The following is a 17,595-nucleotide window of genomic DNA, read 5'->3' as shown; positions in this document are numbered from 1 at the left end:
TCACGATTAATCAACTAATAAAAAAAAAATAGTCGTCAGAGTCGTCGCCTACTAACATAGTCGTTAGTTGCAGTCCAAGAGTGTGTGCTGCAGAGTGTTTCCTGTGTGTGTGTGTGTGTGTGTGTGTGAGTTATCAGTGTATCTCTGTTTAGCTGCTGCTGCTGACAGGAAGTTCAAATGCAAGTGAAAAAAATAGCCTCCACTTCCTGTGTGAACACTTCTTAGGGAGGGGCCACTCACACACACACACACGTTCTTCTGGACAGATCGATTCCTCGGTACCGGTTCTGGTTCTGCTGCACCTGTTACCCACTATCTTCCTCCGGGTTCGAGCGTCTGGCCTACAGTAAGTCCTGCCTGCTTCCTCTAACCTTACACTGACCTCATGGTGATCCTGAACCTCCACCTGATGTTCAGAAGGTGCTCTTTAAAAGATTGGTTCTTTGGATGTTCTTCAGATGTTCTTCAGTGAGTATAACCTGTAAAAACCTTTAGTTTAAAAAAAAAAAGCTCATCTGTCACAGAGAAGAACCATTTAAACAGTCACATGTTCTTTGACTGTTTATATTTCTTTCTAGAACCATCACCATTGCGACACAAGACACATTGCGACACAAAATACATGCAACATAGAAGCATGCAGCTGACATGGTTTCCACTTCCTGGCAGTTTCTTGGCTGTTACAATACAGTCATATATTTGCCACACGGTAGCTACTGCATGGTGTAGCTACAGGATGGTTGCTCTGGCATCCTAGGTGGTTGCTATGATATCCATGGTGACTGATATGGTGTTGCTTAACAGATTCTAGGTGGCTTCAAGGGTTAGTGTTAGGGTCTCTAATAAAACATACAGTATAGAGAACTCGAACTCTAAATAGTTTAAAGTTATTGTTTTTGATTGTTTAAGCTTCTGTCTGAAACCATCACCTTATCTGAAGAACACCCTAAGTATCATTAGTAGGGATGAACATTTTAAATCCATTTTGGTGTTACATAGAACAATTTTAAAACATTATTTACTACACCATATAAAGAAGCATTTAAAGCTGATGTCTGTAAGTTTTGGTATTTAGGGCCCTCTCTGGTGAGAATGGGTAATTGCACCGAGCATGCGGAAGAACAATTTTAAACTGGGCGGGTGTGATACAGTCTCCTTTCAGAGCAAATAAATCCGATTCCAGGTTATGTTCAGTCAGAGAGAGAGAGAGAGTGCGCTCATTCAAAAATTTCACTTCTTCATTCCTTTGGTTTTACTATGGGTGAATGAGCTACTGAGCTCTGAGTTTCCCCTTCTGAAGTCTCCATTGCTCCACCAGCTGCTCGCGTTCACTAAAACCAAGCCAAATCCTCTTTTAGAAGCTGTACGTGTGACGTAAGTACATAAAGACGTGTGAGGTGGCCAGAAGAACTCCTGTGAAAAGTGACCTGACACCCCAGTTGTTAGAATGAATATATATTTTTAGGCTTAGCAGGGATGGTCGTTCCAACACACTGTTAAACCATTAAACACAATATTTTGTGCCTTTTCCACTCAGAAATGCTTCTGCTTTCAGTTTAGAAACAAAATAATAGGGACTTCCACTATAACCAGGGAGATAAGCATATTAAGTTTTAGTCTCTTTGCGTTGAGTTGTTGATTAGCCAGCAGACTTCGTCTGAGGGAGGGATCTGTACCTACTGTCTGTGTCGAGTCAGCAGATGTACTTTTAAATAATGAGTTTCGTCGCCAGCAACAGCTTATTTGCATAACGGTGACAGAGCCTTAAGCAGCTCATTTGAAAAGGGACTGAAACTGGTGAGAATAGAGCTTGTGAGATCACTTTATGTGAGAGTGATTTTGTGTATAGAACTTCATGAACATGTTTTGTTTAGAGCATAGACCTACAGTGTTCTTACTTGTGTAAAAAGAGGCATGATACGTCCCCTTTAAAGTGTACTAGAGAGCAGTAGGGCTTTTCAGTGGGATTTTGAAGTTCACCCTGTAAATACTCTCACTGTGTGTATATGTGTGTGTGTGTTTGTTTTTGGCCTGGAGCTGTTTTTGGAGTCATGAAGTGAATCACAAGACTCGTTTCGTGCATGTTTACAGATCTACTGTCCTACTGCTCCTCTCAACAGTACTGCAGTGTTCTGGTGGTTCTGGTGGCACCAGGTGGTGGTGGTGATAATGGCTGGTGAGCAGGACTCGGAGCAGGTGCAGATAGGTGAAAATAAATTCATCAGCAAGTACGTATCATCTCGTTTCTTCAACATTACTGCTGTTTTAATGAAGCATGCTGTGGAGTTTTTGCTGTTCTGGTCTGTATGCTGTGATGTTTGTGTTTCAGGAGTGTGATACTCTCTCACCTCAAAACCTACAACCTTTACTACGAGGGTGAGGCTCTGCAGCTGCGCCACAGAGAGGTCAGTAACACATGTTTACACTGCAGTTCTCTATCAGCAGCCAGAGTCCGAGAGAGAGTGTAGTAGGTCATGCTCTTTCTGGGGGAGTACAGTCAGTAGGTGGCGCTCTGTCCCCTCATCACTCCTATTGTGCCCCATGCTGGCCGGCACAGGCATCTGTTAGCTGATGTACCAAAGCTAGGACTTGTTGGTTTCTCTCACTATAGTTAAGCAAGGTCTTCCTGCGAGACACCAATGGAGCTCAACACGTTTGGAGGAGTATGCTAACTGCTAATGTAACAGATTTCTGCTGGCCAGCATTGCTCATAGTTACCCTACATTCACAGTGGAGGACGAAAGAGCTACTGGTGACCATTCATTTCCTGTGGGAGGACACAATATGTAGCCAGGGTTGCCCCCCTGCCCGTATAATACGGAATTGTCCTTTATTTGGCAACTAAATGTTGCATCTCAATCCACATGTCTGTCTCACACAAACAGCTTATTTCTCACAAATATATTCAGTTTGACGCAAAATACACTGAAATCTCAAATGTACAATTTTTTTTGTACAGATTTCTGTGTATTTTGTGTCAAAATATTTATATTTTTGAGGAATACAGTATCCAGTGATCTTACATAAAATATTATAATAAGCGGTTTACTAAAAACGCCCATGGGGAACGGGAACGACTTATCGCCTGCCAGTGTGAATGCAGGGTCAGGGATGGTGAAGAGGGAGGGCCATCCTACTAACCCAGAGAGTCACATGAAAGTAAGACTCTACTCGACTCCCGGACACTGACGTATGGCTGTGGCAGCTCTGGTACACTCTGCCCGGTAATCAGAGTATTATACCGATCACAGTGTTCTGTACTGCAGGAGGAAGGAGAGCTGATCATCGAGGGCTTACTGAACATCTTCTGGGGACTGCAGCGTCCAATCAGACTGCAGATGCAAGATGGCAAGGAGCCAATCAGACTTGGTCCTTCCCCCGAGGGGCATGGCACAAGCCCTGCAGAGTCTGAGTATGCTCTTAATACTTTACTGACAGTCTGAATGCAAATCTATAAAACTGTTATTAACACTGTTATTAACATCGTTAATAAAACTACATCCTCTTCTTTAGAAAAGACCAAATAAAACTGGCTCCACCCACCATTGAGGTCACAGGCCCTGTGGACCAATCAAAAGACAACAACAGTGAGACAGCAGAAGAGACAGGTGAGTGAATATGATTAATTTGATTGCCTTATGGAGAGACTGATTTGACTGGCTCTTGTGATGAGGGAAATAAATTTGATTTGATTGGCTATTTTGGAAAAACTTATTGGCTACTAGAGTGACTGCTTTGATATGCTGCTGGACGTCATGCATTTGAGTGGCTGTTTCACTGAAGGATTTGATTGGCTAACGGAGTGACTGAATGATTGGCTATGGTTGTGCCCTATGTCACAGGTGAGGAGGAGGAGTCAGCACACCTGCAGAGGACCAGGAGTGATGTGGGTGTGAGGAGACTTGGTGGGCGGACAGCACTTGGCAACCATCGACGAATCAGGAGACACAGATGTTCATTTAATGGGCATTACTATAACCACAAGGTACGAGATTTACACTACTACTACTATACTCCAACTGTCACTATGATCTACAGATCATGGGTTTGGTAGAGTTCAGTACAGTAGGTCATGCTGCTTCTCCATCAGCAGCCGGAGTCCAAGAGAAAGAGTACAGTAGGTCCTTATGAGTGGGGGGATTATTGGCTCAGCTAAAGTGGGGAGAAGAATTTGGTATAAATGTGTAAAGATCTCATTTTACTGTTTTTTGTGTTGTCCTTTCTCAGACGGCAATTTTCACGCCAGCATATGGCTCCGTCACTAACGTTCGCATCAACAGCTCAATGACGACGGTGCAGGTTCTTCGGGTCCTTCTCAACAAGTTTAAGATCGAGAACAGTCCAGAAGAGTTCAGTCTTTTCCTCCTGCACACCAGCGGAGGTGAGCTATAGATCTGTGGATACGCTAATTTAATTATATAACTTAATTATCTTAATCATACCTTAATTTTTTGCATATTCATGTGCAATGCATAAAATTCTTTTAATACTCCTAATTTTGGAAGAAACAGTGAATGAGCAGCTGAATGAGCAGCAGATGTTGTAAGTGGAAAGTTGATGGTGAACAGAAGTGGAATGTTATGAAAGGAGTGTTGGATATTGGGCCATTTATTATGCAACATTTGCTTTATGATCCAAAGACAATTATCTCTAATTCTGCATTAAATATTTATCACAGCTCTTTACTGCAAACACAAACAAGCCCGGATCAGGTGACCCAGACTCTGCTTCTGCTCGTAATGGGTGTTTACAGTTTTGCAATTTAGTGATGGTTCTGTACTGACAGTCTGATTCTGTGAGGTTTTGAATGGTTCTGTCCTGATGTGGCTCTGTTTGGTTCTGTACTTACAGTCTGGTTCTGCACTGACGGTGTGATTCTGTGTGGTTTTGTTTTGTTCTGTACTGACTGTCTGGTTCTGTGTGGATCTGTTTGGTTCTGTACTGACGGTGTGATTCTGTGTGGTTTTGTGTCATGGTTCTGTACTGATAGTCTGGTTTTGTGATGGTTCTGTACTGACGGTCTGGTTCTGTACTGACGGTTTGGTTCTGTTTGATGGTTCTGTACTGATAGTCTGGTTCTGTAATGGTTCTGTACTGACGGTCTGGTTCTGTGATGGTTCTGTACTGACAGTCTGGTTCTGTTTGGTTCTGTACTGACATCCTGGTTCTGTTTGGTTCTTTATGGTTCTGTGTTCAGAGCGGGTCCAGCTAAAGCGAGATGATCACCCGCTGTCCGTTCGGGTTCTGCAGGGTCCGTGTGAACAGGTCAGCAAAATCTTTCTAATGGAACCGGACCAGGTGGAGGAGATCACCTACGACGTAAGATACTCTCATCTCATAGTGATTATAGTGATTGTAGTGATTATAGTTATTATAGAATAAGCATTCCAGTTATAGTGGTTATATAACTGTAACAGTGGTTATAGCAATTCTACTAATTATAGCAATTATAGTAATTATAGCAATTTAGGGGTTATTGTGGTTGTGGTGATTATAGTAATTATTGTGGTTTTAGTTGTTATAGAGATTATAGAGGTTATAGACATTGTAGTAATTATTGAGGTTATAGTTGTTATAGTGATTATAGTGATTTTAGTTATATACAGGAGTAATACAGGAGTAATTGTATGTAATGTTACTTGTTAATGTAATTATTAGTGTGGAAAATGTGACAATTACTTAATATTAATTAATATTATCAATATTTAATGACATTAATTAATTAAATTCTGAAAATGATGAGAAACAGAAACTACCAGCCACAGGAAACCAGCAGACCAGCAGTGGTGTGTACTGAACCGTGTGTGTGTGTGTGTTACAGGTGGCGCAGTATATTAAGCTGGAGATGCCAGTGCTGCAGAGTTTTATTAATAAGCTGAAGGAGGAGGAGCTTAGAGAGATGAACAAACTGAAACAGAGGTAAACCACAGAAACTACAACATCTGTACACAAGTTTCATACTGGAGACTAATCAATGCACAGTAGATACTTAATGATTTATACTGGCTACCGAATTACGTGTAGGATATGTGAAACACTGAATAGATAATAAACAATTCATAGTACATAATGTATAATTTATCATAAATTCTGAATAATTCATACTGGATACTGTGTGTGTGTGTGTGTGTGTGTGTGTGTGTGCAGGTACAGTGATATGCGCAGTGTTATTAAGAAGCACATGCAGAGTTTGGCGGGTGAGACGGTGTGTTAGAGTCTACATACTGTCTCTGTCTTTCTCATCATTCTTATTAATATCATTTTAAGAGATTTACACAACTACCATTTACCCCGTAACAAATGTTCATACATAGTTTAATACTTGTTTAATTACAGTTATTAATCAGGTCAAACACACCTAACAAATAATTAATAAGCAGTAATAACTTATTAATTAAAACGACAACTGCATTTTACATTCATTTACAGTCAGTGTTAGATAAATACAGTATATTTTTCTACAGATGTATGAATCATTGTGCAGAATTATATTTGTAAGTGTAATATAATATTCAAAACTGTAACAGTGCTGGTGATGTTATGTTGTGTACAGTGTGTAATTTTAAGTGACAGTGTATAGTAAGTTTCTTGGCTTATGTATAACGATGGTACTTTTTAATTGTTAATAAAATATATTTATATAAATATTAACGTCTTAGTGTGTTTCACTCTGAGGAAAAATATTAAAACCTAGCAACACCATAGCAACCACCTGAGATAACATATTAGCCACCCTGCAACACCATAGAAACTACTAAGCAACTTTATTGCAAAAATCTAGTAATTACCTGGGATACTATATCAGTCATCTAGCAACACCATGGTAACCACTGAGCAACACCATGGCAACCACATAGCACTACATAGCAATTTACACAAAAAAACACAGATACTGCCCAGCAACCACACAGCAACATCCTGGCGACCACTTAGCAAATCCATAGCATACTTAGCAACAAATTACCAACCACCTTTGATGCCATAGCAACCACTTCGCAGCATAATGCTTCAACAACCACCTGCCTGCTACATAGCATAATAGAATTAACACCATACCAACAGCAGCATGATGGCAGCAACATACCTAGCAACACATAGGAAAAAACAAGCAATTACCGGGCAGCGACCATAGAATCTATGGGAATACCAGAGCAACCAACCCAAGTACCATATCAACCATTTAGTAGCATGATAGCAACAACCTTCCAACTCTAAAACATCTCGTGACCAGTACACCAAGCAACTACCTAGCAGGTAGAGAGCATAGAAATAACCTGGTATACCATAGCAACAACCTATCTATCAGCACCACATCAACGTCATTAGAAACACCATAGCAACCTAGCTTGATAATTATGCCAACATTTAGCAGCATGATGTCATCAAACTCCCTAGCAACCACCTAGCAACTACTTGGCAACATCATAAAAAACACCAGGAATACCACAGCAACCACCAAACATAAACACCATAGATTTCAAAACAATGGTTGGTGAATATTTTTTATTTTTTTATTTTTTTTATTAATTTCAGTAAAGTATCTATCGATCTGTAAATGGACAGTAAATTAAGCTGCTCAATCATTCCATTTCTAATCGCTCCATCAATCACTATTGATCAGTAACCAATCCACCATTTAGTTATTTCCTCTTTAAATATCGTAACATAACTATGAAACCCTGTTGCCATGTCAGCAGCCTGTTGCCATAACTACGGGATCAGCCGGAGTAACGGGGAGGGGTGCGGGAAGTGATGCTGATCATCCAGTCCAGTATTTACCATCATCTTCACAACCAGAGCCTCTGGTACCAGCAGCCCCTCCGCCACAGCACTGCTATTGTTCTGGTGCTGAGCCGTGATTGGCTGCTGTGTGTTGATTGACAGCTGTGGGGGCGGGACAGTGAGGGTGTGGATTGGATTTACACTGAAGAGACAGATCAGCTCGTGACCAGAGAGAGAGGAGCATCAGATTATCAGACAGGTACGATCAATCAGACTGATTCACTTATCAATCATTATGATTCTTTAGATTATTTTTATTCTTTACATTCTTTATAATTCTTTAGATAATTTTTTATTCTTCAGATTCTTTATGATTTTTTAGATTCTTTATCATTTAGTTTGATATTTTTTGTGCTTTTTTATATGTTAGCCCTTTGATGTTATGATCTCAATGTATTAATTAAAAGTCTTAGAATATTAACATTTTATTATTATAGTCATGATTTACACATTGTAAGAAATAATATATGTAAGATTGTACAGTAATTGTTCATATTGGAAAAAATAAAATAAAGTGACAAGAATACACTGTTTATAGTGTGCAGTATTGTAATACATATATTGTTATTTTACAATGAAAACATGCATCTCCAAAATGGTGACTTTACAAAAGAAGGCAAACAAAAAATTTACTTTTGACGAAAGTAAAATACAAATTTTTCATTTTAGAGCAGTTATATTGGTCTGTTCATTCCAATTTATTGATGCAGTGTGCAGATCCGATACAGGGTTCAAACCATGAAGAAAAACATAAAATAAAATTCATTTCATTTCCATTGGAATTAAAACGCACCATGCTTTAAAATATTTTATCATTTATTTATTTTATATCGGAACACAGTCTGAAATTGAACTGAATTCATATTTTAATTAATATTATATTGCACAAATATACTATTATAACTGAATATAATTTATATCTAAGTCAATAATGTGATGCTGCTGAACACAAACACATCACGACTCATTTCTACACTTCCCCTCAGCTCACAGTAACAGATGGGCTGAGCTGTGGGGGGGAACCTGATCCTCTCTATTCATCTGCTTTAATACAGGAGAACAATACGGCTGTTTACTGACCAGTAAACCCGATAATACACCCAGTTATATTCTTCATATACAGAGAATTTAATAATAAACTTCATTTTCTCCCTGTTTACTATGAGCTGAATGAGGTAATGGAGCTGAACTGGTCTGTGTGTGACTGGCTGATGCCCAGTATAGGTCTGTACTGGTGATGTGAGATGGATGTATTACCCATTGTGTAAGAGCTGCTGAGGGTCATGTGACTGTGCGAGTTGTAGAGTTGTTTCTGGATGTGGTTATTAGAACACATCTAGAATGTACCTCCTCTCTCGTGCCTTCCTGCTGGTTTTGTTTGTTCTATTGAAGTGCATCAGAGCGAGAAGCCCCCTCCCCCCCTCCCACTGTAATTGTGTAATATGGTGAAGGGGGGGGGGTTGTTGGTGAAATACATTGTATCACACAGTGCGAGAGAATCTGCAGATCTAAGCAGATTAGAGTATTTAACTCTTATTGTGACTGTTCAACCTCACAAGATAGCACCTCACAATGTATACAGGTGTGGGTGTTCCTATATTTATATAACAGTTTTAAAGGTGCAGTAACAAGAACAACCTGTTTAAATATACACATATTAACAGTCAATATGCAAATTTGTGCTTCCACTCACGGGCTGGCCACTTTATTGGAAACACCTACTAACTACCACATTGTGCTGCCACTCATTGGTTGGCCACTTTATTGGAAACACCTGTTCACTACCACCTTGTGCTTCCACTCATTGATCGGCCACTTTATTGGAAACACCTGGAGTCTAAAACACAGTTTTGTTTTTGTCTCTAAGTTAGCACCTACAATAGGTGGAGCTACACAAAAATGTTTCTATTAAAGTGGCCATTGTCCTCTAACCTAACCTGTCGGTCTCTTTCTGCAGGTGAGATCAGGTGATCATGCTGGGACGCCGGACGCTGACGCTGGTTTGGGTGTGGATGTTGCTGGTGGCCTCTCTCTGCCCCTGGGCGTCTGGGAAGAAAGGGGGCATGTTCGGTGGGCGGGGAAAAGGCGTAGGGATGGGAGGCAAGACTCCGCCCACTCAGAGCAAGGGTTCCTCTAAGCAGGGGCTGAAGATGGCCGGGGCGGCGGCTGCTGGTGCGATCGGCGGGGCGGCTATCGGCTACGGCCTCGGCTCTCTGGGAAGACCAAGGTACGGTCACGGCTACGGTTATGACTACTCCGAAGAGGACAGGCGGTACCACCACCCCGACGGACCGGGGTACTACAACCGCTCTGATCTGAGGTACTATAAGGGTGGAGGCAGCTCAGGGCCCATCCTGAACACCCTGCTCATAATCGGATCGGTGCTTAGCATCTTCATGTTGGGCTGAAACGAACTTGAGGTGTCGCTATGCTAACATCAATCATCTGATGATCATCGGAGCTGCAGAAAGCCAACTATAGAAACTATAATAACTGTAATAAAGGTAATCATACGCTGGAACAGGGTTGAGATTTAAGAGGCGTGGCCTAATGGACAGACGGTAAGGGTGATGATGTCAGGTGCTGATTGTCTGTAGGATAGCATTCAATAGCATTCAATGCTAAAGTACTCAAAGCAAAAATGCATCTAATCAATTCTTCTATATCTTTAACTTAGTGCCTATAAACTTAAAGAACTAGTTTGGTAATGACGTACAATATCATGTTTGATCTATGATCCCAAAATCAGTTGATTAGTTAAGAAAGGTTTGGTGTCTGATGTGTAGAGGTGGGTCAGCATGCTAATGAAGAAAGCCCCCTCACTTTCCTTGCTGTGGAGATCTGCGTAAGTGCAGCAGCCAGAGCAAGCCAAAAAAAATCTACATTTTTGCATTATTAATCCATTAATAATGTTTTTAACAGATTTCTGAAGCAAATGTATTACATTTCCGTGGGCTGGTGTTTGCAGGGATGAGGTGGGTGATTTTTTGTCTAAATCCAGTGTTAGCTCAGCTCAGATACCAAAACAAAACTCAAAATTAATCAACTGAATCTGGGTTTACAGATTAATCATAAAACGTATGTTGATTATAAGTTGTTTTAGTGACCTGCTCTTAAAATCTGCTCAAAAGCATTGCATAAAGACCTATTTCCATGCCAAAAAGAAATATATAGTCATGTATTTATCAATATGTGAAATACATTTCAAATGCATTTTAAATATATTTTAAAATTATATAATCGTTGCACTATATTACGAAATAATGCATATTTTGGCCACATTTTCAAATATATTAAATATACAAATACATTTAATTGAATACATTTATATATATTTCTATTCACATGGGTTTTCTTATCAGTGAGGCACTATTGTAAGAACATTTTTGTAACTTTTCAGTAATTCATTTTTTACTAATTCAGGTTTCTTTGCTGTTTAAATTCATTATAGAGTGGAAATGTTTAAGCTTAAAATTAGTGAACGCTTATGTTGTGTATTGACTAGCATCAATGCTAATAGCATGAAGACATTAAATGCAGTGTACTGATTTGCCTAAATCTATTTTTAAATCTTTTCTTTTCAGGCGTTAATTTGGGTAATAAAGTTAAGCTCTCAAAAAAACTCTTCAGTTTAGTAACTTAAGTCCCCTATGTAGGCAATAGGGAACAAAGCATGAGATATTCAGACAGACCCAAAGTGGCCCAGTTATTTAGAAGGTGGTAAAGTGCAGGGCACAATCTAACACATCTGTAAACATAATTAACAGTTAAAATGACCTTAAAAACTGTTGTAGACAACATTACCACCCACAGTGGACAGAGCAGTAGGGGGTAATGATGGGGACCGGCAGCTTCTGGCGAGAATAGTCCAGTGCAGGAGACCACGCATACATATCATGGCAAAAGTCACGGAACGCGAGGTAGGCTTTTGGTTATTATTTATATATATTTAACAAATACACCAAAATAACATGTACATGAATATAATCAAATATTCAGCAGTCAGTCAAGCTGAGGAGCTGAAATTGAACAGAAAATTGAACTGAAAGTTTAGAAGAAAGAAATCCTATTTATTTTACTATTTTGTACTGTTTTAATTTCTCACTGTGTTATAAGAGTGTGAATATGATGTGATGGATTATTTCTGCTGGTTTAATGTTTTTATATTTGCCAGTGATGTTCTTAAAGGGCTGATTTTACAGTGATTTTTTGCAAATATATGTTATTTTTATGCTCTGATTATTATTATTATTATTATTATTATTATTATTATTATAATGGTTGCTGCCGTGATATAATGCAGTTAGTTATTATTCTTGTGGTTATAATGTGCAGTAGGATGGTGTGTATGTGTGTTATTAATGATGTTTTTGCTCAGACTGAATAAACACTGATGAGCTCTGAGTTCCTGTCCTCCAGCCTCTTATTACCTCTAAATCTAACCACTCTCTCTCTCTCTTTCTATTACTCTCTTTATCTCTATATCTCTATCTTTCTATCTATTTCTCTCCCTACCTCTGTTTTCCCCCATATATATATATATATATATATATGTATGTATATAAAACCCTGGCTACCACATCAAAGAAAACTGTAATAAAGATATTATGAAGTGTATATTAATAAATGTATGTATAAATGTATCATCAAAAAAACAGATTTCCACCATTCTATATGTCAACAACATGCCAATATTTATTTATAAACAAATGTCATTATATCAGTACATCATTAGTGCAAGTCTTTAATTACTGAGGAAAGTACAGTTAATCTTTAAGAAGACACAGTTGATAGTAATTCTAATTCAAATACATTCTCTCTCTCTCTCTCTCTCTCTCTCTCTCTCTCTGCAACAATGCTAAGAGAAATAGCCAGTCTGCTAATATATTAGTAATGATGAGAGATGAAGCAGAGACTCAGATTATTAATGAGAAGATCAGCCACTGACTGCAATATTAACTGGGAGTTCTCATACCCCTAATCATGGCGTCAATATAAGGATAAAGTCCTCCCTTTTGAAAAAAATGAGCTGGAAACCCCATCCCCATTCACTGTGAGATCTGCATAAGCGCAATAGTAATACCAAGCCGAAAAATCTTGTTTTTATTCTGATTTTATCCGTGATTTAAAATATGTGTCTAAAATGGTAATCTGATGTTAGATTTCCACTATTTTGGTGTCTACCCATTTAAAAAGATGGAAGGCAGCTCTTGCATGACTGGAAATAAGCACATGGTCACGTTGCATTGATTGTAGCAGAGTGAGCTGACTTTGGTTGCAGTCAAACAGCCTCACCCAACATCACTGCTGCAGCATTAGCACACTGGCTAGCAAACATGCTTACACAATGGTAGCGATGTGAGATGAGGTCAGTAGCCCACATAATAAAGCTGCGTTAGCGATGCTGGACAACACATGAAGCCGGTATGCTAGCACTGCAGTACTGATGCTGGATGAGCATGCGACAGCTCTCCACGTTGGAATGAATAGGAAATGCGTTGAAGTGAAATGTTACATGGACACGTAGCGCAAGACTGAGGCTGAGCAAACAGAGGAACCAGAAGAACCTCACACAGCAGGTAAAAGTGGCCCAAATCGGCGCTGAGTGGTCCAGTGGTCTAAGGTTCGAACCCTCCAAGAATAGTTAGAAAATTAGGTTACAGAATTGTGTCGCAACCACTCAGTGTTTCTAATGACATGGATGACTGCAGCCACAGGACATGGCCTAAAAGTTGGCTGTGGCTAAATAATGAGCTCTTTTTTTACAGCGAGCCTCAAGTGTATTTTCGCTGATCAGCATCTACAGCCTGAACTCATTCAGTAGAACCAACACTTTAAGTGTAGGCTTACGCTACCTCGCGGCCGCTGCGCTCCTCCAATGTACGTCGCCTCGCTTTGCCAAACACTCACACAAAGCAATCCAGACTGTTCTCATACAGAGTTCCCCAATGGTGGAACAAACTACCTTCTACTACCAGATCAGGAGAATCTCTCGCTATCTTTAAGAGACTCCTGAAGACAGAGCTCTTCAAAGAGCACTTACTCCCCTAACACCTCTAACACACTAACTACTTCTAACCCCATTTCCTTCTCTATCCCTTTATTTCCCTTCGACCTCCTTTAAGCCCTTTTAAAAATGGGTTATCTAAATTCCTATTACTTTTGTACTTCATTATTGTAAGTCGCTTTGGACAAAAGCGTCTGCCAAATGAAATGTAATGTAATGTAATGTAATGTAAAAGTGAAGCCTTACTCAATGCTGCATTGGTTACACCGTGCAGACTGTTCAGATCAATACCAGATATGGGTCACATTAAAAAGATTTAGTAGAAGATTTAATCAGATTTAGTGAGAAACTTATTGATGAAAAGTGGGGCTTTTGGGAGATTTAATCAAATGAACCAACTGATTCGGAAAAAGATTAGATCTTTTTTAATATCCTTACATTTCACAAATGCTAATGGTTTTACGTGGTTTTCTCCACAAAAAATGCTTTTCATCTCTTTTAAAGTGTATGTGTGGCAATGAGATCACAGATAATTTTTTTTACTTTTAATTTAGAAACATTTTGGGACAACATGCTGTGTGAATGAAGCTCAAGCCATGTCCTTGCTTTTACTGCAGCAAGAGGGCGCTGCTGATGGATATGATGAGAGTGCTCAGCAGTAGGCGTGGACTTGAGGCAGATGACTCTTTTGGGGCTGTCTGCTTTTGAAGGAAGCCTTCGGAATACGCCATGTACAACTGCACACACTTACGAGCCTTCATCTGCAGGATGAGTGCAGGATACCCAATCTCTGTGATGCTCACCGTGTCGTCATCACTTTCCTGAAGTCCAGCAGGCACAAGAACACTATCAAGAGTGCCGTTAGCAGGAGCAGGAGATTCGCTGTCTTTCTGGGGGCTGTTAACACTACCGCCCACAGAGTCAGGTCTATCAAGGCTGCCGGTATCAAGTGCAGAAGATCCAGAAATAGATTCATCTTTTAGGACGTTCCCAATGCTGCTACCTGCAGGGTCAGGTCTCTGAAGAATGCTGGTATTAAGAGTGCGAGCAGGAGATTGAGGGATCTTTCTCTCAAAGTTTCTGGTCTTCTTGTCCTGATCTTGTAGAAGGTCAGTTCTGTTCATGCAAGTGTCCATGTATTTCTCATAACTCTGTGCTTCAGGTGGTGGCTTGTAGACATAGTCTCGACCGTAATCGTTCTTGTCGGTAGATTTGGTGCCATAGCGCTTGTACATGTAGTGGTTGTAGTAGCGCTCCTCTTGTGGACTGCTGACGCTGAAGTGGGGCTTTGGGAAGCGTCCCAGGCCATAACCTACTGCCATCCCTGCAACCGCTCCAACTCCAGCTGCTACCATTGCCTTTTTTGCAAAACCTTTGGACTTTGGTGAGGGGCCGTAACCCATGTTATGCACTGACCGTGAAAAGGGAGAACCACCGATTCCGTGTCCAGTGCCTCCAAACCCTCCCCCATAGCGAGGACTAAGGATCTTGTTGTTGGGGTTCCAGTTGGGATAAGACCCTCCTGGATTTACGCCACCTCTTGCAGGGTACTGACCACCGGCTGGGTAACCTCCCCCTGCAGGGTACTGGTTGGGATACCCTCCTGGATTTATGCCACCTCTTGCAGGGTACTGACCACCGGCTGGATAACCTCCCCCTGCAGGGTACTGATTGGGATACCCTCCTGGATTTATGCCACCTCTTGCAGGGTACTGACCACCGGCTGGGTAACCTCCTCCTGCAGGGTACTGGTTGGGATACCCTCCTGGATTTACACCTCCTCTTCCTGGAGACTGATTTGGGTAGCCACCAGCAGCAGGGTACTGGTTGGGATAGCTTCCAGGACTACTGCCCCCTTGCCCAGGATACTGGCCTCCCGCTGGATAACTCCCACCAGCAGGGTTTTGATTGGGGTATCCTCCAGGGTTTGAGCCTCCACGTCCTGGATACTGGCCTCCAGCTGGATAACTACCACCAGCAGGGTACTGATTGGGGTATCCACCAGGGTTTGAGCCTCCATGTCCTGGATACTGGCCTCCAGCTGGATAACTCCCACCGGCAGGGTTCTGATTGGGGTATCCACCAGGGTTTGAGCCTCCATGTCCTGGATACTGGCCTCCAGCTGGATAACTCCCACCAGCAGGGTTCTGATTGGGGTATCCACCAGGGTTTGAGCCTCCACGTCCTGGATACTGGCCTCCAGCTGGATAACTCCCACCAGCAGGGTTCTGATTGGGGTATCCACCAGGGTTTGAGCCTCCACGTCCTGGATACTGTCCTCCAGCTGGATAACTCCCACCAGCAGGGTTCTGATTGGGGTATCCACCAGGCTTTGAGCTTCCACGTCCTGGATACTGGCCTCCAGCTGGATAACTCCCACCGGCAGGTTGCCTGGGATAGTTGACCTTTGTGCTTGTTCCCTTGGAAGATGTTGTCCCTTTACTAGACGATGATGTTCCTTTACTAGACGTTGATGTTCCTTTGCTAGATGATGAAGATGTTCCTTTGCTAGATGATGAAGATGATGATCCTCTCCTCCCTTCTGATATGTCATGTAGTGAAGCCATGACAGCCAGACACAGCAACACGAAGCGGCACAGTTGCCTCATCCTGCAACCAGAGATCAAGGTGTTAAATCACGTTCATAAGAAACACGAAACATTAATATGTCTATTTTATAAGTACAAAACATGTAGAATATATATATATATATATATATATATATATATATATATATATATATATATATATATATATATGGCGACACAACAAAATATTAAATTAACAAAATTTGTTACCGTCTCACCATCAGTGCTGAACTGATGGATGCAGCACCATTCATTAGAAGGTGTGTCTATAGTTTAGACATATATTTTATATATTTATACATTCAGACATGTAGTATATATTGACCTCATTTTTACTGCATAATTAACTTAATCAAAACATCTTTATCTCTATATCTCCATGTTGTTAAGCTGACATATCAATGCTGAATACAGTTTATAACTGCCCGAAAACAAGCAAACAAAATATTCTAAAAATACGGAGGTATCAGAAAATTTGCCACTTTTTTACAGTTGTATTTTGACAGTGTGTAATATAACTTCATTATCAGCATCAGCATCTTCTGCAGCCTCTGGCCACACCCTACTCAGATAATCAACACATATTACACATATTTACATAATACATTTTAGTAAATAAAATGCTATACCTGTAAATAAACCCATATACACCAATGTGCTATGAGAGCTTGGAGAAACAACACTGTTCTTTCAGATATCACATCACATTTCATAATAACCACTTATAGTCACATTTACACTGTTTTAAACCATTATATATAATTTCTTGCTCTATAACTCTGTTCTATAAGATGTTGTAGGGTCTGTTCTAATCTCAGGGTTCTAGATAATCATTAATGTCCTGTTTTATTACCTGGCAGTGCGGTGAGATGTGCCCGGAGTATCTCACACTGGATCTCCTGCTGCTCTTTACTGGAAGCAGATTAATGTGTTAGAGAGGGGTGGTTTCCTTTTCTCTACAAAGGAAGTGTGCTTAATGGCTGTGTTTCAATCCCCTCCTCCCTGCTTCAGCCTGGGGTTAGCAGCACTGTTTCCATCTCATGATCTCAGACATTTACCAGCTTTTCCCACTGAAACAGAACCCCAGACCAGATTTAGCCTCTGGGTCATAGTGCCTTTCATATCACCACCTTCCTTTTTCTACAGCCATCATATTGGACAATTTATAGTTCTGTAAATATGGACTGGAGGGTGGAGCAGCTGGGAAGAAGAGTCTAA

The 17,595-nt window shown here is 40.6% G+C and overlaps 3 protein-coding genes across 6 annotated transcripts in view; 2 read left to right on the top strand and 1 right to left on the bottom strand.

Moving 5' to 3' along the window:
* prnpb (prion protein b) overlaps positions 1-17,452 on the bottom strand; it is a 103,686-nt gene extending 86,234 nt beyond the window's left edge. Inside the window, exons 1-3 of one of the 3 annotated variants that reach the window (XM_049468373.1) lie at positions 17,231-17,452; positions 15,522-16,399; positions 12,514-15,440 (exon numbers count right to left, since the gene is read on the bottom strand). In XM_049468373.1, the coding sequence (XP_049324330.1) occupies positions 14,398-15,440; positions 15,522-16,398 (1,920 nt within the window). In that variant the 5' untranslated portion in view covers position 16,399; positions 17,231-17,452 and the 3' untranslated portion in view covers positions 12,514-14,397. Of the gene's footprint in view, positions 1-12,513; positions 16,400-17,230 lie in introns of those variants that run through there. The other 2 variants (XR_007427345.1, XM_022681173.2) reach the window with 2 other exon arrangements.
* On the top strand, positions 166-6,647 carry rassf2b (Ras association domain family member 2b). Of its 2 annotated transcripts, none has more exons than XM_007254961.4 (10): positions 166-346; positions 2,121-2,228; positions 2,330-2,405; positions 3,267-3,412; positions 3,514-3,608; positions 3,843-3,985; positions 4,228-4,381; positions 5,198-5,319; positions 5,822-5,919; positions 6,148-6,647. In XM_007254961.4, the coding sequence occupies exons 2-10, from the start codon at positions 2,170-2,172 to the stop codon at positions 6,212-6,214; spliced, it is 960 nt and encodes a 319-aa protein (XP_007255023.3). In that variant the 5' UTR covers positions 166-346; positions 2,121-2,169; the 3' UTR covers positions 6,215-6,647. The 2 variants fall into 2 exon arrangements, with proteins under 2 accessions (XP_007255023.3, XP_007255022.3); XM_007254960.4 differs by having other exon boundaries at positions 203-346; positions 2,092-2,228.
* sprn2 (shadow of prion protein 2) lies at positions 7,805-12,186 on the top strand. Its single transcript, XM_007254959.3, has 2 exons — positions 7,805-7,981; positions 9,740-12,186. The coding sequence occupies exon 2, from the start codon at positions 9,756-9,758 to the stop codon at positions 10,188-10,190; it is 435 nt and encodes a 144-aa protein (XP_007255021.2). The 5' UTR covers positions 7,805-7,981; positions 9,740-9,755; the 3' UTR covers positions 10,191-12,186.
* Positions 17,453-17,595: the final 143 nt, after the last annotated feature.

Source organism: Astyanax mexicanus, chromosome 20, assembly GCF_023375975.1.
Source record: "Astyanax mexicanus isolate ESR-SI-001 chromosome 20, AstMex3_surface, whole genome shotgun sequence".
In the NCBI taxonomy this organism is placed as follows: domain Eukaryota; kingdom Metazoa; phylum Chordata; class Actinopteri; order Characiformes; family Acestrorhamphidae; genus Astyanax; species Astyanax mexicanus.
This window is presented reverse-complemented; position numbering and strand designations above follow the sequence as displayed.